At 38.7% G+C, this 24910-nt stretch overlaps 2 protein-coding genes across 4 annotated transcripts; one reads left to right on the forward strand and one right to left on the reverse strand.

Moving 5' to 3' along the window:
- Positions 1-333: 333 nt before the first annotated feature.
- LOC144014254 (mitochondrial adenyl nucleotide antiporter SLC25A24-like) lies at positions 334-13085 on the reverse strand. Of its 2 annotated transcripts, none has more exons than XM_077513963.1 (10): positions 12751-13085; positions 9921-10047; positions 8924-9011; positions 7013-7124; positions 4784-4942; positions 4552-4704; positions 4357-4464; positions 2651-2818; positions 2389-2539; positions 334-883 (listed from the first exon to the last, which is right to left on the reverse strand). In XM_077513963.1, exons 1-10 carry the CDS (start codon positions 12772-12774, stop codon positions 702-704), a joined length of 1272 nt encoding a protein of 423 aa, XP_077370089.1. In that variant the 5' UTR covers positions 12775-13085; the 3' UTR covers positions 334-701. The 2 variants fall into 2 exon arrangements, with proteins under 2 accessions (XP_077370089.1, XP_077370081.1); XM_077513955.1 differs by lacking the exon at positions 12751-13085 and adding an exon at positions 10185-10908.
- Positions 12900-24591, forward strand: LOC144014284 (EEIG family member 2-like). 2 transcript variants are annotated; one of them, XM_077514006.1, is made up of 11 exons: positions 12900-13342; positions 14549-14669; positions 14981-15010; positions 15262-15378; positions 16968-17014; positions 20722-20825; positions 21992-22072; positions 22149-22356; positions 22501-22637; positions 23401-23464; positions 23587-24591. In XM_077514006.1, exons 1-11 carry the CDS (start codon positions 13200-13202, stop codon positions 23627-23629), a joined length of 1095 nt encoding a protein of 364 aa, XP_077370132.1. In that variant the 5' UTR covers positions 12900-13199; the 3' UTR covers positions 23630-24591. The 2 variants fall into 2 exon arrangements, with proteins under 2 accessions (XP_077370132.1, XP_077370141.1); XM_077514015.1 differs by lacking the exon at positions 12900-13342 and adding an exon at positions 14320-14477.
- Positions 24592-24910: the final 319 nt, after the last annotated feature.

Raw genomic sequence — 24910 nt, forward strand, 5'->3', positions numbered from 1 at the left:
AAAAAAAAAAAAAAACAGTCACCCTAGTGCTAGTAGGCTAAGTGGTTTTAAAAAGATGGATAAAAAAAAAAAAATCAAGGTTCTATGTGTGAGGTTGCTTGAACACAACACTGCTAGAGTTGTGCACTCATGCACAAACTATGCTGGTACAGTGAATAGACTTGAAAAACAGTTATGTTACATTTAGAACATTTGGTAATCTTTCAAAATTATTCTTGTGTCAACACACATCTCATTTTTAATAACACCACTTAACAGCTAAATGACCCGTGATGTCGGCGTTTCAATTTTGGAGTCAAGGTGGACTGAGCAGTTAATATCTTTTCATTCAACTTGACCAGCCATTTTTTTTATTTTTGTTATGCTTGTTGACAATATGTCAAAATTAGACAACATATTTGGTTTGGTATTTTTCACAGTTTTATGTTTGCATTCACGTACAGTTCAGTCTTTCGAGTCAAGTATTGTTTGCAAAGGGCGTACATTTTGAGTGTCTTTCTCAGCAGCAGGAAGACAATGAAAGCATGCTTAAAGTATTAATAATTCATATTTTTTCACTAATAGCAGACCATCCTTAGTGCAATACAGTACATCTGTCTGACCACAGAGGTCCAGTGTAAGCTGGTGGAAGTCATGCCACATTTCGCCAGTCATCTCTGGCAATTCGTCTTAGAACGGCGAGTCCACGCTCGTTAAAAGTGTCATTTGCTGATTCCCAAGCCGATCTTCATGTACTCGTAAACCACGTAGCTAATGCTGACGGCCGGAATGACTTTCATAAAGTTGGGCAGGATTCCTCGGTAGAGTCCAAAGAAGCCGTCTTTGACGACAATGTTCTTTAGGAGGGAACTCATGGTGGGCTGGTCCGAAGCATTCAGGGACGCTGAACAGAAATAAATTGATAAAAGCATTTGATTAGTACGGAGCCCCTCTGGTGTCACGGTCTGAATTATTATTATTTTTTTGCTAATCTGTACCCACAGTTTACTAAACCGTACCCGCGGTTTAGCTCTTCTGTGGCATTATGTAATACGCATGCGCACGCAACGTTCGAGTGCTGCTTAACAGCAGCATTAGCGAACGGCTGTTTTTTTTAAAAAAATTTTTATCTTAAACTGTAGACTAGTTTTGGCATCTTAACGATGCATTTGGATGAATGGATGACGGAAAGGTGAAGTTTCTTTAGCCAAGTATGGCGTATTAATTGCGGAGCACAACAAAACGCGTCTGCATTACAACAGCCTTCAGGCTAAATACGGAAGTAAAAGAAAGAAAGTAGAAAAGTGCTCGAGCGCCTCACAGTGGCACGTTCAAATTTCTGACTTTCAGATTCATCCTGAACTTTGTGAATATCCTAAACTTCTTGTGAGTAGTGTAGGGGTCAATACCACCATAAATTGCCTTTAAAGGGATACTTTACTTATTTAGCCATTTTTGGCAGTCAAGTATTAATATTTTGCCTCATAATAAATTTGATATTTTCATTATTTTTCATGTACAATTAGTACCTTTAAAAACACATTTTGCAACTTGCTGTCGACTAAAAATGACATCACAAGGGCTCAGGTAACCAATCACAGCTCAGCTTGTGAATGTCACCATGACCAAACCTAGAAAACAGGTGAGCTGTGATTGGTTACTTGAGCCCTTGTGATGTCATTTTCAGTCGATAGCAAGTTGCAAAATGTGTTTTTAAAGGTACTGATTGTACGTGAAAAATAATTAAAGTATCAAATTAATTATAGACAAAATATTAACTTTTTATTGCTATAATGGGCTAAATAAGTGAAGTATCCCTTTAAGATTTCCCCATTTCATTGAAAAGAAGTTGAGATTGGACTTCATTTTTTTTTGTATGAAGTAGATTTTATGCTGTTAAAAAAAATGTGTGTTGGTCAACATCACGGTTAAAAAAATAAAAAATAAAAAAATACTGCAAAACCGTACATGTAAAGAGCAAAATACGTGTGATTGCTGACAGGTGAACAATGACAGGGTGGACATTTTGATAATATCGTTAGCATTTAATGAGCACACAATGGCCCTTCCCTTTTGCATCATGATTCAGTTAGTAGACTGTTTATCAAATATATTTCAAATGTAATTTCATATCAGTTGATATATTACCATGACAGAGTGGACACCCACATAAAATGAAGGAAACACATTTGTTGTTCTTGCTTGGCCTCTTATATTACCGCCTCAGAGTTTGATTATTCTGCTACACTGTGACGATGACTAAGTGATTACGGTGAGAACACAAAAGGCACTTTATAGTGAAGGTGACCCACATATGAAGAAAAAAATTAAAAATTTCATCGAGTCACCACAGGCAATATTTCTTCACATTTACATTTCCCTGTACAGTTTTTTTTCACGCGTTTTTACCTCTTGCTTGCATGCGCGTGCGTACGAGCGCAAGCGGATAGCTGGCCAACTGTCCGCAGGTACTAGAAATGGTCCCGCAACCCAGCAACACCAGAACACCCGGATTGGCCGAATCTTTGGTGTGGTACGATAGCCACGCGTTCTTCAGGCTCTGCAGCAAAGACGCGAAATCGGAGGAAAGGAGGAAGTAATAATAATAATAATAATAATAATAATACGTTTACACTTTACATCGTATGCGAGGTCCCGTCCGGTTGCGTACCTCATAAACAGCCAGGTCAATCCCGGCGTAGGGAATAATGCCAAGTAAGTTTGGAATGTAGCCCTTGTAGAAGGCCTTGACGCCCTCTTTCTTCAGGATAGTCTTGGCGCAATCGAACATTCCGGAATACTGGCCAGTTTTTCTCAGTGTCAGTCTCGTCTTTAATACCTTTAGGGAGGAGCCCAAAAAAAAAAATTGCACAAGAAAATAATGTATGGCTGTCCTTTTATCAAGTTTATTGCAATAAATATTACGGTGCTCTCCCACTCGGTAGTATTACTTAACAGACTAAATATCCAGTCTTAACATCAATACAGATAATAAATCATGATTTATGGGCATTTTGCAGCTCCTTCTGGTGTGTAGACGTACTACACAAAATGTTTATGACAAACACAGAAAATCATCACTTTTTAAACTGCAGTAATTTTTTGCAGAGGATAAAAAGTACATGCCTATTTGTTCTCAAAAATAAATTGTTAAAAGTTGTAGAATCATCGTACCATCAATGCTAATTTACATAGCCCGTCAATGGTGTTTTGAATTATTTGTTAGCATTAAGCTAGCAGTCTGTTTTGTTTTGACAGTAAATTTCAACTGGGAGTGTCAAAAAACAGTATGAATCAATTATTTGACCCTTTCTGGAAAATTGCACACTGTTGCTTGTTGAAGTTTGCTGCCACCAATACCCCCCCCCCCAAAAAAAATGGCATGTATCTGGAGAAATTTGAGATACCACTGTATTTACTGTAATGTCCTCATAAGTGGGAAAAGAGAGCCACATATGTGGCCCCACTAGTCTAAAGTAACACGAGATTCTGATTAATATTGTGTTTGAGGAATATTAATTAACTCATTTGCTCCCAATAACGTGTAAATACGTTTTTTCTAATGTTTTAAGTGTCCCAAAGACGTATTTATACGTTTTTGTGATGGTTTTGTTTTTTATACTAGAGCCTACAGAAGGCTTTGATGCAGCCTCTCAACTGCAAAGAACGGTTGCAGAAATGGTAGTTATTACACAAACGGCCAGCAGGTGGCAGCAGAGCAAAGGAGATCAACGTCGATTTAACACGTCCGGAACTCATACAGGCAAAGTGTTGCCGCGTTCCATTTTGCATTTTGAGCTCCGTAATTTAGGGCTGGATCACAAATAGTGAAAATCTGCAAATAATTGAAGGCAATTGTTTTTAAAGAGATACTTGACTCATTGAACAATTTTCACAAGTGAGAAATTAATATTTTGTCCAGAATTAATTTCATAACTTCGTTATTTTTCCATTTTCAATTGATACCTTGAAAAAGTAATTTTTATACTTGCTGTCGACTGATGATGACATCACCTGTAATGAGGAAGTAGGTCACACACCAGTTATGACTCACCTGTTGTCTGGCTTTGGTCAGCAAACTGAGCCATGATTGGTTGTTACCTGCTTCCTCGGGACAGGTGATGTCATCATCAGTTGACGGAAATGTAGAAAAATTAGATTTTAAAGGTACTAAATGTACATGACAAATGATGAGGTTACGACATTAATTATAGACAAAATATGAATTTCTTACTGCTGAAAATGGCTCAATGAGTCAATATTTTACCGATGCGGCCCAATTGGTGACGTATTTTCCTCCATGCGGCCCCTGAGCTAATACGAGTTTGACACCCCTGGTTTAGGGGTTCACTGTAACGAAATAAAGATGAACGGTACCTCCATGGGGTAAATGGCGGTCTGCGCAGTTGCTCCTGCCAGCGAGCCCGACAGAAATCTTTTATGCGTCTCAATGTTTTTACCTTCTGATGATAACAACTTCTTAAACTGCAACAAAAAAAAGAAAACAAAAAAACTTGCTGTATTGTATCCCCACAAAATTGCATACTAAATTGCTTTTAAGAGGATTGGTACCTGCTCATATGCCATGAACTTGATGGCAGTCTCAGGTGCGATTTTTAGAACGTTGATGCCATTGCCCCTCCACATGGACGTGACTCCTCCCTCCACGATCATCTGCTTGAAACCTTTTGCCAGGCTTATTTTGTTGCTTTTAGTGGAGTGAACCTGCAGTCATTAAAAACGACTTTATTTACATTTCCTACCCGAAGCAAAAAGACAAAACGTTTGATCGAGGTGGATTTACCTGCATGAAAACCTTCAATCTATCGAGAGGGGCCGTGCCGGTGCGAGAGACGGAGCCCGCCACGGCGCCTGCCACCAGTTGCTTCCACCAACCGCCGGAGCTCTTCTCCTCCTCGGTGAACTCGTCGGGGATGGCGAGGCTGTCGCCGATATCCAGCACCTAACACGCCGCATCAAACACAATGGCTTCATTGCAGAGTAGACGTTCAAACGTGACCTCAACTTCCTTTTTTTTTTTTTTTTTTTTCTTAAGTGCGATGTCACAGTGTGGCAACAAGTTGACAAACTGCATCCGACAAAAACGATCAAACGTTAAGCTCGAGAGCCACAACAGCCGCAAAGGATTGTCAAGCAATCGCTGGCATTTTTTCTTTTTCAAGGTCAATCGTAAATTCCACAGCGTGAAGAAAAATAAACAACGGCCCACGCTCGAGTTGACTGAACTCTTCAGCGCTTCAGATAAACATATGCAGTGTTTTCCCAAAAGCAAACGCCGTGTGTCCGCCGGTGACACGCGAGCTGCAGACGAGAGGTCATTTCAAGTCATGTGGTCCAGAAATGAGGTACAAGGAGGCGGCACTGTCTGCTTTCCAAACCAAGAGCACACTACATGTATGTTTTTTTTTTTTTTTTCTTTTTATTAAACCAATGAATTCCAACCAGTATGTGCTGCCAGAGATAAATCAAAAACACTGTAGAAAATTATCCAATGGCACATAATTAGTCTAAAATGATTACCATATTTTTCTGACTATAAATTGATGCACAACATAAGTAATATTTTTTTTTTAAATAAAATGTATTATTATTTATTAAAAATATTTTAAAAATGGGAAGGAAGGCCGATAAAATCAAATTAAAACTGGGTTGACTTCAGGGAACTATTAGAATTTAGACAACTGTTTTTTTTTGTTTTTTTAATTAAAAAATTTTTAAGTTAAAATTAAAAAAGTAAGTATAACAAATTTTACTTACTGTAGAAAACTTTAGGGAGTTATTTGTTTATGTTTTCTTTTTAAATTAAGACATCTCGATGACGCTGAATCATAAAACAAAGCTGTCTATTCACTGTATCGAAAATTAAAAGTAAACCTTCAACATATTTCATATATATATATATATATATATATATATATATATGTATTAAACAAACATGATTAATGACATTACAACAAAGTTAAGAGTTTGTGTTTTATTTTAATTTTGACACCCATTTTTTTTTTTTTTTTTTTTTTTTTTTACTTTTACTGCAAATTAATATGGACTCCAAATATCGGGTTATAGGCCCACATCACTACAAATCAGTATAGGCCATATAAATAAATAAATAAATTAATTAATTAATAACATACCAGTCTATCACTACCCAAAATCTCCGTTGACAGCAGTGAACTAGTTTTAGTTGGATTTTGCTTCTAACTCTGGAGAAAAAAATTCTTTTGAGTTTAAAATGGCTTACCATAACGAGAATCCTATGTTGTATTGTGGCTAGAGATAAAATCTTAAGTCATTTTTTTTGTGCCTTGCAATACCATGATACTTTGAAACGATAATATTTTGTCATACGTCAGAATGGGATCGCAGCCAAATAAATGGACAAATGATGTAAAAGATTCATTAACCAATCAGGTGAGATCCCCAAGTTCTATGACATCCATTCTAATGCTTCCGTATTTTATGTCCTTTTGCTTTTCCAGCCTGGTTGGACATTTAATAGCCTTGACCTCAACCTCATCAAACATCTCTAGGATGAAATAAAACAGAGATTGTGAGCCGTGGTGCCCTCTCGGGTCATCTGAATTTATCTCGTATGAATTTATGATGACATAAAATTGCTGCAGACACATTCGAAAATCTTGTTAAGTCTTCCCAGAAGGCTGGAAGCTGCTCGAGTCTAGATGCAGAGGAAGCACCTCCAAAGAGGCGTTCCGATACTTTCGTCCACATTATGTATCTCAAGCAGCAGCATACCGTATATAGTTGCAGACCAGGCACTCACCACTTCATTTGGATTAAGAGCCAGTGGGAGTGCTACGACAAACCTGACCTAATTATTTTCGACAGTCAAAGTCTTGCTAAGCGGCGGCCAAAATGTTTACTGCCGAGAGAAAAATCAATAAAATCTATCACATGGCGACTGCTGGACAACACGTGATTTGATCGCACTGCAAGTTGATTAACGGCGTTTCACAAGCGAGCACTTCATTTCACGTCTGGGCGCGAGTCCTACCGAAGTGTGCTTCCAGTAGCGGATGATCTCCTGCAGGTTGTGAGCGGGGCGAAACAAGAAGTGCTCCCGCCATTCGTTCCAGTCAACCATCATGGTGCCATCAATGTCCATGCTGGGGGGGGAAACACAAACACCATTCAGTTGTGCGATTTTAAATGCTACGGTGGAGCCCCGTCATGTCGCAGCGTATTGTTGTTTTCTCATTGTTGTTTGCTGTTAAGTGCTAATTTTTTTTAAATGTGCTATTCAGAATACAGACAAGTCCAAATTCAGAGCGGTGCGCCTACAGGATAGCGCCACGTTGTGCCATTAACATGCCGAGTATCACAAAAGTACTGGAAGAGAAACAGCAGAAAAAAAAACTGTTAGTATCGTTGTTTTATGTGTTGCTGTTAAATTAACATTAATTTGAAGGTTCAAAAGTAGTGTAACATTGATGCTAGTTGCTATTAGCCCGTCTTGGCGTTTCACATTGTATGTCAGCATTAAGCTAGCAGACTTTCATTAGACAAACTATTAGCCTGTCTTGGCATTTCGCATTATTCTGTATGTTAGCATTAAGCTAGCAGACTTTCATTGGACAAAATGCTAACCCATTTTGGTGAGTGACATCATTCTGTATTATGTTAGCAGAGTTTCATGAGACAAAATGTTAACCCATTTTGGTGAGTCACATTATTCTGTATGCATTATGTTAGCTTTAAGCTAGCAGACTTTTATTAGACAAAATGTTAGCCTGCCTTGGCATTTTGCATTATTCTGTATGTTAGCATCAAGCTAGCAGACTTTCATAGAGACAAAATGTTAACCCATTTTGGTGAGTCACATTATTCCGTATGCATTATGTTAGCTTTAAGCTAGCAGACTTTTATTAGACAAAATGTTCGCCTGTCTTGCCATTTTGCATTATTCGGTATGTTAGCATCAAGCTAGCAGAGTTTCATGAGACAAAATGTTAGCCTGTCTTGGCATTTCACGTTATTCTGTATGTGAGCTAGAAGACTTTTGTTTTTTACAGATTTACATTAATATTTTGGCTATAATAAACTTGATATTTTCATTAATTTTCATGTACAATTAGTACCTTCAATAACACATTTTGCAACTTGCTGTCGACTGAAAATGACATCACAAGGGCTCAGGTAACCAATCACAGCTCAGCTTGTGAATGTCACATGACCAAACCTAGAACAGGTACTAATTGCACGTGAAAAATAATGAAAGTATCAAATTAATTACAGACAAAATATTAACTTTTTATTGCTATAATGGGATAAATAAGTGAAGTATCTCTTTAAGGAACTGTACATATGAAAAAGGTTTTCTTTTTTTATTTTTATTTTATTATTTTATTTTACATATAATACATGAGAACAGGGGCCAATAAATACCTGAAGTGTGTTTTAATATGTTAATATTTTAACTGAGGGGCATGGCTGTGATTGCTTTTAAAATGTTTTTATTGATGTTACACAGAACTGGACTGGCACAACCCCCCCCCCCCCCCCCCCCCCCCCCAAAAAAAAACGGCCCTGGCCCACCGGCCCGGCCCAGCCAGTCTTGCCTAACTTGTAGTTCTGCCCCTGATGTTAATTGATGATGTTTCAGTTTGCTATCTATATTCGAAACGGATTAATGGACTGGCCCTTCTAAATTGTGGGCCAGTCTCTTGTGGTAAAACGCATGAAAATAATCATGAAAAAGCACTGCATCGGCTCCAAAAGTGGTCGGCCCACCGGGCATCTGCCCTGTATGCCAGATGGCCAGTCCAGCCCTGATGTTACATCTTAAGCTACTTCTGATAATTGTATTTTGTAGTTTAGTGGCTTGTGAGTGTACAAAAGAAAAACGTGACTTTGTTTTCATTGTCGTGGAGAAAACGTGAATGTCGACACAAGTTGGTGAGCAAACCTCTGCAGGATTTTCAGGGCATCCACCTTGCTGATCTCCAAGTCCAGTTCTGCAAGGGACTGCTGGATCTCGGTGGCATCAATGCGCCCTGACGTAAACAGAATATTGATTACAGGTGTAGGTTTAGTGATTTTTGTTGTCATACAGCAACACAATGGATTTTTAACTTGTAAGCTTTGAAGAGGAAGTCAAGAAAAAAAAAAAAAAACTTTACAATACTATATTTCGGCTTACAAACGTCACATGACCAAACCCAGAAAACAGGTGAGCCGTGACGGCTGTGACCTGAGCCCTGAGGTACTGTGATGTCATTTTCAGTTGACCTCAAGTGGCAAAATGGCCACCTGCTAAGATGGATAAAAAAACAGGTGGACTTTTTGTGCCAAATTCATATTTTTCTACAAATGCAATATTAAATCAGGGTACCTTGATTAGACTAGTGGGAGCGCATATAACATATTGTTATTATATAATTTGATAGAACTCTCAAATAAAAATTGTTTCGACATATTTTAAACTTCAATTCTTTCCACTCACACAAATTTAAGTCTAATCCGATTTTCTGATTTTATGGTTACGTCGCTTTTATAAAATATATATATATATATGTGTGTGTGTATTTTTTTTTCCCAATGCAAATAACAGGGGTTCAATGCAATAATAATAATAGTAATAATCAGAAATAACTGTCGGTAATGGGTGAGTAGATGTCATAATGATTAATTCTGCTTTTATAAATAAATAAATAAATAGATAAGAGGACAAAGAACACTGGGCCTTTTATGGTAACTGCCATATATCATTTTCTGCGACTAAATGACAACATTTGCATTTGTATTTGGATTTTGCGCTTCACGTATGTTGTCAAACTTGTTAGTTTGAGAACCACTTAATGTAAAAAGTTTTTTGTTTTGCCCCCCCCCCCCACTAGAACCGAATGTGTGCCACTGTGAGTGAACTCTTGCAGGGTTGTTTTTGACTGTGACGCAATCCCTACCGTCGTTGTTTCTGTCCAGACTCTTGAACGTCAGCCGCAGTTTCTTCTCGTGCTCCTTCAAATACCTGGTAAACTCGTGGAAGTCAAGACTGCCGTCCTTGTTCTTGTCACCGCTCTTTACAATTTCCTGCCAACACACACACACACACACACACATTCTTGTCAGCACTTTCTCCAGAGTAGACGGAATGCCTGCAAAAGGTTTATGGAACGCGATCGAAGAGGGCTCCGGAGTGCACGCCAAGCTCCCGGCCGGGCTAATACCTGAGCTGCACCTTTTCGGAACACTCCCATCGCCTTCAGCCCAGCGCGCAGTTCGGCGACATCCACCTTGCCGTCTTTATTCGTATCGAGCTTCTCGAACAGGTCCTGGTAGGAGCGCTCACTGTCGGCATCCCAGCACCGGGCTGCGGGCAGCAACCCGCTCGCCACCGTCCGAATCATGGTGCAGGTCGCGTGCGAGACCAAAAACGCATTTAATCCATGTTGGGAAGCAATCCGCGAGGTTTTAACGTCCAAAATAAAAAAAATAAAAAATAAACTCAAGCGTGGTGCGGTTGAAACAGCTGCTAGTAGATCGGACAGATACTTCCCAACGACCCAAAGAGCTCGGAGGCTTTCCAAGAGGGAACTGCGGTAGTTGAATCAAGGGCGGAGCTACGACGGCCGCGACGCTATTCGCAGCATTTTCTGCGGAAAAACAGCAACGACGCGAAACTACAAAACGCTCCGACACACACAACCCGTGGACGTGCAGATTCTAGCATTGTTGTGCGCCGAAGATGAACTTCCTCTCGTTGCCAGCATGCGCACTACAAAGGAGCGAGACCGAAGCAGGAAATGTTGGGCCTAATAATCTCTCATCCATCTCCACACTCCCACAGACGTGTGGGTTGAAACACGCAGGGTAGGGTTTCCTTAAGTGTAGAGCACTTTGGTGGCCGCTTGAGGGCGCCATTTCATTGTTAAAGGGATCGTTCGGCTTTTTTAACATGAATCTCAATTTGATCCTCACCTCCCGTGTGTGCGATCAGCACTGACTTACCCCTGACAGCGTTCGGTGACACCAGTTCTGGTTCGGCGTTGGACGAGAGGAAAATAGTCCAGCAAGCTGGCTGGGGTCTCGGAAATAAAGCGTTTTTCTTCTAAAAACTATTTGTTTTCAAAAGCGTGATACATTTCCATCACAATACTCTTTTCTGAATAAAATACCGCCAGCCACTACTTTTCTGTTCGTTCGTATCACTGCGCGGCGCCCTGTAGAGCGCTAACCGACGCACTGCAGCCAGCTAGCTGATACTTCCGCCGAAAAGGCAAACAACTTGAGGCGGAAGTATCAGCTAGCTGGCTGCAGTGCGTCGGTTAGCGTTCTACAGGGCGCCGCGCAGTGATACGAACGAACGAACAGAAAAGTAGTGGCTGGCGGTAATGGCGTCTGACTTTATTCAGAAAAGAGTATTGTGATGGAAATGTATCACGCTTTTGAAAACAAATAGTTTTTAGAAGAAAAACGCTTTATTTCCGAGACCCCAGCCAGCTTGCTGGACTATTTTCCTCTCGTCCAACGCCGAACCAGAACGCGTGTCACAGAACGCTGTCGGGGGTAAGTCAGTGCTGATCGCACACACGGGAGGTGAGGATCAAATTGAGATTCATGTTAAAAAAGCCGAACGATCCCTTTAAGTTGAAACGCTGGATTTCGCAACCTTTCAGGTTTAGGCACAGTAGTTTTAAAATTTCATTGGAAACTTTTAGCTGCTTTTGAAAGGTGACTCAACTGCACAATCTTTTTGTTGCATTTTTGTTGGTGTATGTGACATTTTTCAAAAGTAAAATATAAAAATAAGAATCCTTTAATGATCACCACGAGATTTTTTTTCGACTTTATAATTGTTCCACTTTATTTTATTACATAAAGGGTTTAAACACAAAATTTAAATGAGCAGAGAGGCAACAGTATTACATTTTCCGTCCCTATGTGAAGGAAATGTTTTACATTTAAAATTCCCTTTTAGTTCCACCATTTCAATAAATTTACCATAATCTCCTAAATAAATGTAAAACTTTGTTGCAGACCACTATCTTAATTATCCGTTTTTGCATTTAATAATGATTAAATTCCCTTGATTTAATGATCTTTTTGTGCCCTGCGATTGGCTGGCAACCAGTCCAGGGTGTACCCCGCCTACTGCCCAGAGCCAGCTGAGATAGGCTCCAGCACCCCCCACGACCCTTGTGGGGAATAAGCGGTCAAGAAAATGGATGGATGGATAATGATCTTTTTAAAATAGGTTTGTTGACCTCGACTGTTTCTTTGTTGAGGTATATAGGACAAAACATTTAATTAAACATCTACAGTATATTCATTTTTCCCCGTCACTTTTATTCTAAATCTTGATATCTTCTGTTGCATTTACACTGCAGTTGCTTGGTCTTTTCAGACATTTTGGAATATATGTTTGTTTTGTTTTAGCCTTGTACATTGTAATATTTTGAAATCAATTATGTAATTTCAATAATGATATTTTACCTGTGTGTATGTGTGCACAAGGTTTGTCTTTATGTGCCTGACGTCGGTAGCGATTTTGGGGTGGGGGCAAGGGGGGGGCATTTGGGTCGACCCCTAAAGTGCAGTTCGACACCCATACGAAAATAATCATTACTACCATTTCCACCCTTGAATATGCAGGATTTTCTTATACTGCTATTTTATGTACAGTACTATAATAACTTAAGCAATTAACCTAAACACAAAAAACCATCAGTAACTGAGGTCTGCTGGTGATGTTTTCACTACTTGAATGAACTACACATGTAGTAAAACGTTTACCTGTATCGATGTCCACAATGCCATTTATATAGAATGCACATTCGAAATGGAGTTGCAGGTGTTGTTGTAGTTTCGTCATATTGTTTTAAGTCGTTTTGTGACGGCGAGCTGCTTTTTATGACTTCTTTAGTGACAAACTGGAGCGTCGAGGTCTTTTTGGAATACTGTATAAATTGTCAGCAAGTCAGAATATGAGCAAGAAAAACAGGCGCAGCGACATTTGAATGGCAAGACGTGACTGGTGCGTGTCAAAATTGCAGCCAATGAAATGATGCCACGTCACGAGTGTCTCAGTATGCAACGTGTGGGTGGGAAGGAAGAAGCCCATGTGAAGTTTGAAAAAGTTTTTAACAGCTGAGGGGGGGGGGCAGCAGTCGGTGGAGAAAGTCCCGTCTGGCTTCTGTCGGCACTTGTCTTCGTCGTCGTCGTCGTCTGCCACTCCACGCAGCATGTCGTTCTTTCTCATGAAAAAGCGATTCGAATTCAAAGTGGACTTCGACTTGGAGGAGCTGTCGTCAGTTCCCTTCGTCAACGGCGTCTTGTTTTGCAAAGTTCGCCTCCTACACGGCGCCTTCGTCCAAGAGTCTTCTCGGTAAGATTGGACATTTTTAGCTACTATTTTTAGCAGCCGGTCCCTTATTTTACGTCAGCCAGAAATATTTTTGAAATGTTGAAGCTGTTGACGTCAACATTGTATAATAAATAAAGAGTTGATGTCTGTAAGAACTCATAGTTTAGCTTTTAGCTAACTGTCTAAAGTAGTAGCTAACGTTTTGAAGCATTAAATCGTAAAAGTACTTAGTGACAGAATTTCTGTCATGTCACGTAACAACAAATATGATGGTTTTGACGTAATCGTTAATTAAATTAACTAGCTTCTAGTGTACATGCAAAACATGAGTGGAAATGTTGCAAGGGAGTTTAACTAGGAGTATTTTAACTTATTGTACGAGGCTACAACTGGGGAAAGGAGTAATTAATTGTATGAAATTGTATGAGGTAAACGTTAGTAGTACTGTATAAGGGTTTACTTTATGTACAATGGAACATTTAGTTATTGTACACTTGGTATACAATGTAATATTGTAATGCTGCGGTGACTTGTTGCCTAGCAACTGCTAAGGGTAGTTGTTTAAGTTCATACAAGCTCATAAGTTCATATTATGTATTTTTTTTTTCCTAAATTGATGTCTCAAAACCATAATAGTGTCACATGACAGCAATTCTGTCACTGACTCGACCATTTAATAATAAAAAGTTAGCAAATTTCATTCATTCATTGTGTATTATTGATGTATTTAATGTTTTATGGTACTGTATATAAATACAGCAGCATTGGTCCCCAGTGGTTAGCAAGTCTGCTTCACATTTCAGACTAGATTCGGGGTTTAGTTATAGATTGTATATTAAGGTAATGTGCAGTTGTTTTTTCTTGAAGGACTCCAACATGGTAACTAAAACAAGAAAAATGATGACTTCCTTCCTTTGCACCCACCAAAAAAAAAATCCAACTGTTAATCCATTGCGTGCAGCCAATATGAGTCACTGCGGAAAAACGAGCTGAGACGTAACTCGTGCCAGCACAGCCTTTAGTCGTCAAAATATCGCCGTGGTAACGGTTTGCTCAAACAAACCATATTGTAAACACGATTTTCAAAGCTTTTGTTGGCTCTTAACCACGTGTATTATATACGTCAGTGATTTTCATTTGAATGCTATTTTGAACCGTGAGTATGAATATTGTAAGCCCTTCCTGTTGTTCGTCAGAGTAAAGTTTTTAAATGTGTTTCGTTTCAAGGGAGCCCGTCCAAGCCAACTGTGTGCACTGGAGAAAGCGATTCTCCTTCATCTGCAAGATGAGTGCCAATGCCCGGACAGGTGTGCTGGATCCATGTATGTGTCGGGTGTCGGTGCGCAAGGTATGTGATGTTTGGTTTCAGGCCCAGCATTTTTTCTGTTGATGTGACAAAAATGGTTGTAGTGGAAAAAATTTTGAATTATTCGTGAGGAACATACACAAGTTAAGAAGTGATGTTAATTTGTAACCAGGAACCCAAATGTAGAGCAGGGGTGGATGACATAGTGTATTTGAATTTGGTCCTACTCTGGAATGTTCTATGAACTTTTGTGTAACACCCAAACATATTTAACCCACAAATGCTCTATAATAAAATCATACAATTTATGTCCTGGTGTACGCAAACTAATTTTGGTGTTCCTGTCATTCCAGGAACTGAAGGGTGGGAAAACATTTGCAAAGGTATTTCATCCATGATCTTACAAATCAATAATCCATTGGCACACTCTTATCACTACTTTTACACGATAGCAGTCCACAGCAGGACTTTGGTGTACCATTAACACCATGACTGTTTTTTATGTTTCGTTCCGGCTTACTGATTGAAATATGTGTAATTCAGAATCCACGCCGTTAACAAGTAACTACTATCTTTGCCTTGTCTATTCCGTGTCTTACTTCTCACAATTTTGATTACTTGCGTCCATTTGCAGCTGGGCTTTGCTGATTTAAATCTGTCTGAGTTTGCTGGGTCGGGCAGCACTACAAGAAGATGTCTCCTGGAGGGATACGATACCAAGAAGACCAGACAGGACAATTCAATTCTTAAGGTACCATGACAAGTTGTCAAGAGGCATCTCAAAACCATAAGAGTTGGTACTAGAACAGTGGTTCTTAACCTGGTTGGAGGTACTGAACCCCACTAGTTTCCTATGTGCATTCACCGAACCCTTCTTTATCAAAAAATAAAATTCAAGACAAAGGTATAGGGTTAACTGGCGAACACAATCACCCAACTCAGCTCTATTTCAAGAGCACTTGAAAACAACAACCAGTGTTTTCTTAACCCATTAAGGCCTAAAGCGCCACATGTGTCAATATCCGGTCCTCGAGGGCTAGAGTCCCGCATGTTTTGGAGGTATCTCTACTCCAACGCACCTGATTCACTGATCAGGATAATTATCAGGCTCCTGCAGAGCTTGCTGATGAGCTTAAATATGAGTCAGCTGTGTTGAAAGTGGGAAACCTCGAAAACCTGCAGGACTGCGGCCCTCAAGGGATTCAGTTTGACACCTATGCAAAACATGCCTCTAAAACCTATAGGTGACTTTTGAGTTACCCCCGAAAACCTGAACTTTTCCTGGAAATTCAACAATATTAAAAAGAATTGATTTCTCAGGCCCTGAAGCAGATAGAACCATAATTCCAAAAACATTTCAGAGCTTATACCTGTGGCTGTCACACATTATTATAAACCTACATTATTAAAAATAAATAAATAAAAATACTCACAAACAAATGTCGCATCTGCGGGTATATTTACCCTCAACACTGGAGTGCAGTTGTAATAACCTCAGGGAATTGAGTGGTAATTACTCGTCATCCATTCTATTACAAAGTGGTCAAAATTTTCAACATCTCCGTTATCTGCAAACATATTTAATAAATAATATGCCGCTGTCGACTGGATTCACTGATTCAAAGTCTTCACCATGCCGTCAAAAGCATAATTTATTTCATAACTCCCGCCCATCTGCGTCGAATAAAATTCTAGGACATACTTTGAGGCATCACACTCATTAATATTCTGAGGCATTTAATCAGCTAAGAGACCAAGAGTCGGTCAAAAAAAAATGTTAATAGCCGCTCTCCCTGCTTTAACGTTAGAAGTGTGGTCACACGCTTCCGGCCTGAATGGGTTAAGATGGAACCCAGGGGAAGCAGATACAATGAAAACAACAGAGGCCCCAGAACTGAACCCTGTGGAACACCATACGTTCCCAAATACAGTACATGTGAATACATATTGCACGTATTCGTCCGGCCACTTTCTTTTTTTGCTCGTCATTGTATGAAGGGGTTACAATAATAAAGAAATCACACGACTTACCATCACGACAGCCACAAGCCTGCACCACTAATAGGCCAAGCGATGCAGTGTGATCACCTGCAGCCAATGATGGCCAAGCGGGTTGTAGCATCACGAAACATTTGAGTCGGGTGTGTGTCTTGACTTCCGCTAAATCCCTGAGACAGACTCCCTGAACCCCTGGGGTTTGATCAAACGCAGGTTCACAACCACTGTACTTGAACTACTCTAACAAATTTCTTAATTCATCATTTTTACTAGCCAATGTTCTATTAGTCTCCCTTTATAGAATAAATTGTTTTGTCATCTCACAATTACCTTGTCTTACAGGTGGTCATCACAACACAACTTATGTCTGGAGACCCCTGTTTTAAAACGTAAGAATGCTCTATTTGGCTCTATTTTGTTTTTTGTTTTTTTTTAGCTAATTTGAAAATAATTTTAAAATTCAAATTATTAAGTGGGGTTTTCGACTTGGATTTGTGTCTAGTTCATAGAGTGCATGTCGACTTCTGAAATTTTTTTTATATGGTAAGAAAAGCTTTCCCATAGCAAATAACACAAGACAGACCATCTGAGTTAAACTGTAGTTAACTTCATAAAAACTGGACTAAAATCTATAAACATTTTAGTTCATAAACAAAAATGAGATGAAAATTACATGATTTTATAAAACAAAAACAAAAACAAAAAAAACAACAACAAAAAAACAACGACTATAACGTTCCAACAATAATGTTAATCCGACGACTAACTAGTGCTGGCTAATTTACTAGCTTGTAGCATGGAGCCATAGTAGCCACTTGTTGACACACTGTAATTGTGTGTCAAATTGTTTTACCTAAAAATGATGAGAGAAAATTTTATGTGAAATAGTTTTGGATCCGACATGTTAAAAAAAACAAAACAAAACAAAACAAAAAACCTACAGGGGTAAAATGATTGTCCTGACTAAAACAAGATTAAAATGTTGACAGTTTTTGTTGACTAAAACTAGATGAATAAAATGACATTTTCTTGGACTAAAAAGAGACTTAAAAAAAATGGGATGGGGTGGACTAACTATGATTAAAAACAAACAAGCGTGATTGAAACTGGACAAAAACAGACTAGATTTTAAAATGGCGGATACAATTAACACTAGAATCACTCGTCTATCCCTAATACAGACGATGTTCTAACTAACACGTTCACGTTATTGTCATAGCAAAATGCTCAAAGATGTCAATTACTGTATATAACAAGACAAAATAAACCTAAAGTAAAATAACTCACCTTTTGAGATAAAGCTTTTATGTGGAGGGGGAGTATTGCCTGGATGAGACTATTTAACATACGTCAACATACTGCATACAATCAAATTAGTTTCTGCTCATGATGTACATTTTATTCTTTCAACGACTTTGCTCGATTGAACTGAGAAGTCAGTTGCACGTCTCACTTGAGGCACTCTGCGACATCAGACACCATCAGACTGTTTGACGTTTGGATTCTTGAGACTTTTGAGGCACATATTTCCTGAAAATGTTTTGTCTGCTTCCAAATTGTCCGGCCTGCAGGGCATCCCTGCTGCATGGACTCGAAATCAAACTAACATCCTGTCTGTCAGTACACTGACGCACTTGCTCCTTTCTGATGTTAAAATTGCCCCAAAGAGATGAAAGTCTAGTTTTTGATCCTCAGCTTTTTTATCTGAGAGCTGATAACATGCCCGGTCATTCACGCTCTTTTTGCGACAGCTGATAAGTGATAAGATCAACACACGAGGCAGAGTCAAGCCCTGTTTTGGATGCCAGACAGGATGTGATGTAACTGCTCACTTTCTGGCATAGCTTGTGACATGTAAAAACTCCCCTGCTCACAGTTTTCTCTTTCAATTATTATCAGAGGTGGGTCGTAACAGAAGAATTTTTTTTTTTTCAGCCATCATACACGGGGAGATGTAAAAAATCTCAACGTGTGTATACGGTAGGTTAAAAAACAAACAAAAATAAAGGCAGAAGCTACGCTTCATTGTGCCATATATGTGAAATAAATAGTTTCATTTATTCATATTCATACAATACCTGAATTTTTTTTTTTAGTGAGGTTGGTAAAATTGTAATCAGTTTTATGAATATTTCATACATCAAGTTTGATATTAAAAAAAAAAAATCCAATGACATTTCAATATTTTTGTAGAAATATATATATATATATATATATATATATAGTATGAAAATGAATAAATGGGGATTAGATTAGTAGATTTTTTTTAATTATTATTTTTAGATTTAAAAAGTGAGTTTTATTCTAAAGTTAAATTTGTTAGTCCACTTTATTCCATAATTTGGTACCTTTTTATTGAATTGAAGAAGTAGTTTTTCAAAGTTGTTTTCGTACGCAAAAGATGGAACTGATTAATATAGATAGGAAATAGTTAACAACACAATACAGACCCTTGTGGAACACCGCATTCTATTGGTAATCTATTCTACTGGACAGAGCGTCGCGTCCGGTGACTTATATAACTTCAATTCCATTGAAAACATTTTTTCACTCTTTGGGGGAAAAAAAAAAAAAAAAAAAGGTGACAGAAGTAAAACTTATATCGGCCTTAACTTCTAATCCAGTTGTATGCAAAATAAGTAGTAACATGCTACATTTAATCCATTTCATTTCTTCAAGTAACATATTTATGGATGATTTTTTTGGTCAAGAAGAAATACGGTTTTTATTCTTTTATATTGAGATACATTCCACTTACTACAGTTGCCCCAATAGCAAAATTCTGTGTAGGATTGAGGCCCACGAAAAATTCATAGGTTGGATTTTTTTTTTCCTCTTCCCCAATCCCACACAGATGCAAAGTCCCTAATTTACATGAAGCACAGCAGAAACAATGGCGGAAAGCCCGTGTGACTCATAGTCAGAAGAGGCAAAACTTTCATGGCTTCACATTTACCTTATAGAGTTGTCATCAGTCTATCTAAAGATGTCCACATTAAGCCTAAAAGAACTCCACTTTAAATGCGTTGCAGTTTTTTTTTGTTTTTTGTTTTTTAAACGGAATCTCTGTCTGCTCCGCCTCTTGTGCTAAGTGTAAACATTCATTGCAGTAACTGTGGCTGAATTTTCCTTAGTTTATGTGTTATTTATTAAAAAAATTATATTGAATGTTTTGTTTTATAAGACTGATATTGTTAGGAAATATCTGAAGTTTCATATTATTATTACCATTTTCTATTTTTGCCCTTTTTGACATTCATGCTGATTAGAAAATAATTCATACGTCAAGTTAATTACTACTTATTTACCAGTGATTTTGTTTTTTTTCACTCACGTAATTATTTCAAGGAAGATCAATACTTGTTTCGTTTTACTTGAGTCATTTTGATTCCTTTTACTTGAGTCATTACTCACTCCTCCTCTGCTAATAATATACAAACTGCATCCAAGGATCTCTTGTCTGTCCCTAAGTGTAAACAAGTGGCAGCCCAGTCACTCACTCATCCCACTCAATGTTACTCACGGCATGTGATGGATTTATAGCACCGTGCGATGGAAATATGATGCATTCTTGACTGGGCGTACCCCACCCTAGTCATTCACTCGTGACGTGTTTAACGTAGCAACACAGTAGAAACTAAAAGATGTGGCCCTAATGTCTGCTGATGTGTGTGGTCCTAAAACTACGACAGTACAACTCATGACTCATCCATTTCCAACTAACATGTATTCTTGCATGCAACCGAAGGGAGAGTCGTGATGTTTAACTACTGCTGAGAATCAACAAGTAATGAATTTTGGTCTCCTATCTTAATACTTAATATGTCACTTTAAGAGAAGCCTGTAGAGTTAATAAAGGTTTTATCATGGTGACAGTTTGACTTGCTTTACATTCATTGTTTTCAAATGACGACAACTTTAGTAGTCAACCAGCCTCTCTGAACAGATTGTCTTCAAATTTTGAGCTTCTCATGTATTCACTGATTAGGAAGCTTCATGTTGTAGCTTTTCAACGTATGTCTTTTTTTTTTTAATTTTTTTTTTTATTGTCCATAATGTGCTTTTAAAAAGATTACTTCTCGCTATGTCCTTGTAGGCCCTCATCTACAGCCATGACATTGAGTATACCACAGGCTGAGTCAGAGTGTCTGCTCGAGGAGCGTAAGGGAGGAGACATGCACACATCCAGTTCAGCAACAGGTACTCGTACACATCCTCTTAAAATCTAATTTGAACTTTATTAGAAGTACATTTCAACGCTTTTCAGGTCATCGTACAGCGCCGTGCCTCTGGCACATGCACACCATTTTTACAAGGAGCTTTAAGTGCAAATCTAGAATGGAATTTCACAACAGGGATAAAACTAACTAAAAAATGATTATGAACTTTGAAATATTTTACAAACGTCATGTACATTGCGGTGCAGTCCTTCGCTGCAAACTGCAACCCCCATAATAAATGATTCATAATGGGATTAAGTTGGTAAATAGGAGTGTGACACTATATCAATATAGCTATAAATCGTGATACTTGGTCTCCCGATAGATTATCGATACGCCTACATAAGTATTGCGATATTTGTAGTTAATATGCAGCCACAATAACAGCTCCATTGTTCATTACTTATTGAGCAATTACTTGGTGGGCCACTAGGGGGTGCACCTCATAGGAGTGGCGGGGAAATGTACAGAGGTCTTCAGGCGAAGAAGACTCATGAGCCTACTTTTACTTGTTTAGGACATTTATCTGTCCAGCAACTGACTGTTTTCCATATGTTTGTATGAAAAATGTGTATTACACCTTCAATTTTAACATTTTAAAACATATTTTATGTTTTTGAATTTTTGAAGCACACAATTTCTGAGGAATATTCATATTGATTTAATTGGATTAATATATAAGTAATTTTATTTCATATATTTACTATTGTAGTTACACAAAACAATGTCAGTTTATAAAATGAAACAATTGACTATGTAACTGACTGACAACCGTGTTTTAGAAAGACACAAATTTGTTGACAGAAAGTGGTCTCTTAAGAAGACATTTGTTTTTGTTTGTAAAAAAACAAAACAAAACACTAAAGTACTCACTGTGAAGAAGACACCGGTTTAAATATTGTGTTTCAGTGATGGTACAAAAAGAAACTATTTTCTCATTGAAAAACCACCAGTTTATGTCTTGAGTAGTTTTATCGTGGATTTATTACCTGACCAATATATCGATAATTGCGGTATCGCCATATCGTGAGATAATTATCGTGAGCCTTGTATCGCATATCGTATCGTGAGGTACCCAGAGATTCCCACCCCTATTGGTAAATAATGCGCAGGTTGACCCAAAAATGCTGATTTTGTTCTACTCAGGGACTCCAGTTCCAGAGGAAAAGCTTACCAGTGGACACACCAGAACATCCAGCTACACCAGTCAACAGTCCAAAGTATCAGGTACACTTATACAATTCTCCCAGGGACAAATGGAATATTCCCTCTCTTATCTCATCCAGCTCATCTTATTTAACAGGCTACAGCTCAAATCATTCCAGTTCACCAGACCTCAGCCATCGAAGGAACCCGTCGGGAGGTTCCGCCTCACTCGGCATCGGCAGCATCCCGGAGCCCAGTGAGCAGCAGACGGAGACGGCAGACAAGGAGAGCCGGTCCTCTCCAACAAACCCCGCAAGCTGCCATCACACTACGGAACACAACTCCACAACTGCCAAAGCATCAAGGTAACACACGCATCCGGCCAAATCATCACCCACATACGAATGATCCATCTGTTTTGAAGTCAAGAAACGCTATTGGATGTTGTTTCCCCACCGAGCACATTGCCACAATATCCCACCTCGTTTTTTTTTTTGTCCGTGAATTAGACATCCAGTCAAGCAGAACTCAATGGAGAATCAGCTGACGAGGGTCAACGACACCCGGGTCGACGCCGATGACATCATTGACAAAATCCTGCAGGGCCAGGATTTCAGTCACAGTATCTTGGACTCCAGCACGGAGGGTGTGTACTTCAAACTGGGAAGTCAGCAAGTAACCCGCTGATGGGATCAAATTACCTTAAAGTGCACTTGCACGAGATTCTCTGCTTGTAATGATGAGGTGGAAAATGGACGGCGGCATGGCTTGGCTGGTCACATTAACATGTTACACTAATATGATAAACGTCAAGACACTCGAACGCCAATTCCCCCCCAAAAACAACAACAACAACAAAAAGTTTGCTGATTTTTTCTCTGTTGTAAAGATAAACTAAATACAAATGGTCAAAGCATTGTAAAACAGTCACGTGTTTGTTCTGCCAATAATTGTATTTTTATTATATTCTATTTTTTTTATTAATTGGTTATTCTAATTTTATTGTGAAAATATCGGCATTGGCTTTAAAAAACAAACTAAAAACTAAACTAAAATAACTTTTAAAGGCACCTGTTTTTCGATACCCTCCCTTCTTACTTTGACCAAACATTTTTTGTTTTGTTTGTTTTATTTGAGTCAAATGCCATTTTTAGCATATTTCGCGGGCCACTGAAAACTGGACGGTGGGCCGCAAATTTGCCCCCGGGCCGTAGTTTGGACACCACTGGCCTACAACAAAAAAATGAGTTTGATACCCCTGATAAAATGATGTATTACTATAACATGGACTTATGTATCCAAAAGACAATTGTGCCACTAGTGTCTTGTGAAGTACCATGACAAATTCTAGACACTAAACTGATTTTAGCAACTGACAGGCACTGATTGTAATGTGTGTTTTGTCACAGAGGAAGGACTCAGATTGTTTGTCGGTCCTGGCGGCAGCACAGCTTTGGGAAGCCAGCACACTCGGTGGGTGTTATGTAACTGTGGAATTGTCTTGTAAGATCATTTAAAAGTGTTAATATAAGCCCCACATATGTCATTGTTTTTTTTTGGGATGTAAAATATGCATGGCATTTTTCCCCCCCCAGGGGCGCAGCGGGAGCGTTCGAGCAGGTGGTGATCAAGCACTAAGCTTTGAGAAGCATGTGACCGTCGTGAAAGGTGCCATATTACATTCGGAAGACCTTGAAAGTGGCATCAGAAACTGTCCTCTCCTCATTCCATGAAGAGGGGAGGGCAGTTGTTAGAAGTACAGTGCAGGGATTACCTACTGTACTGCATCTGTAGACCAGGAAAGCCCTCTAGTGTTCAACAAGTGCAGTTGAAGGCCACAGCGTGCAGGATTTTGGCAACTGAGCAGGCATCAGTCATCCTGGAAATCTATGTACATTTCAAGAAAAGGTTATTCGTTTCATGAATACAAAATTACTCATGTCATTTCCATTTTTGTTTCTTTTACTGATGTGAGTGTATTTCCATTTCCCAGTTCACCCATTTTTTTTTCGTCATTATGACTGTTCTGACCTGGACTCTACTGCAAAGCTTACTATTTATTGAATGTGGTAAGTGAAGGGGGTATGACAGGGTACTGTGTTCTACTTGCAACAAAATAGTCGGAAATGTTAAACACTAATGCTTGTAAATTGTTTTTTATTTAAAATACTTTTAATTATTTAACCTTAGTAGATGGCGCTCAGCAAATGAGTGCACGCCAACAGAATTGTTAGTAAACCTTGACTGTCATTTCAGAGTCACATTTTATGTTATACTGAGAAATGGATGTGAAAAAAAAAGTTGACTTGAAACTGAAAGTGCCCGCCAGTCTGGGAAAATAATGGCAGAAAAATCGAGCACACAATCACACATTCGTGTGGTCTGAATTTGAAATCAAGACAAATTGTGTCAACATTTGAAATTTTATGTTGTATTAGCAGCTTTAGTCGCTTTAAGGCTCTGCAGTGTTTGTTGCAGTTAGGTAAAGAAAATACAAGGTTTTACTGTACTCGTTTGTTCAGCACTGTAAGTAATGTCATTTCGATTCACTCCACAGAATTTTACGACGAATAAATAAACATTTATTTTATTTTAAATAATTTGCCAGGTCTTGTTTTTTTTCTTTCGATTTTAAACTCAAGGGCGTGTTTAAAACACCCATGCTGGCTTTCAGATATGACTAAATGTTTTAGTCATGGAAAACGACCGTTGGGATCATGACTGCGCACGTATTATGACGCTATGACGTATGCACAAAATGAGAGGTAAAGAAAGAAAGAAAAAAACCGCTGCGGTAAAATCCATTTCAGTGACAAGAAATGTATTTTGTTTATTAATAAATCTAAATGTAAAAAAAAATAAAAAATTGGTTACGTTCGAGGGAGACAGCAGGTGACCCCTCTGCTTCGTTGTCAAGTC

This window comes from Festucalex cinctus, chromosome 1, assembly GCF_051991245.1.
Source record: "Festucalex cinctus isolate MCC-2025b chromosome 1, RoL_Fcin_1.0, whole genome shotgun sequence".
Classification (NCBI taxonomy): Eukaryota; Metazoa; Chordata; class Actinopteri; order Syngnathiformes; family Syngnathidae; genus Festucalex; species Festucalex cinctus.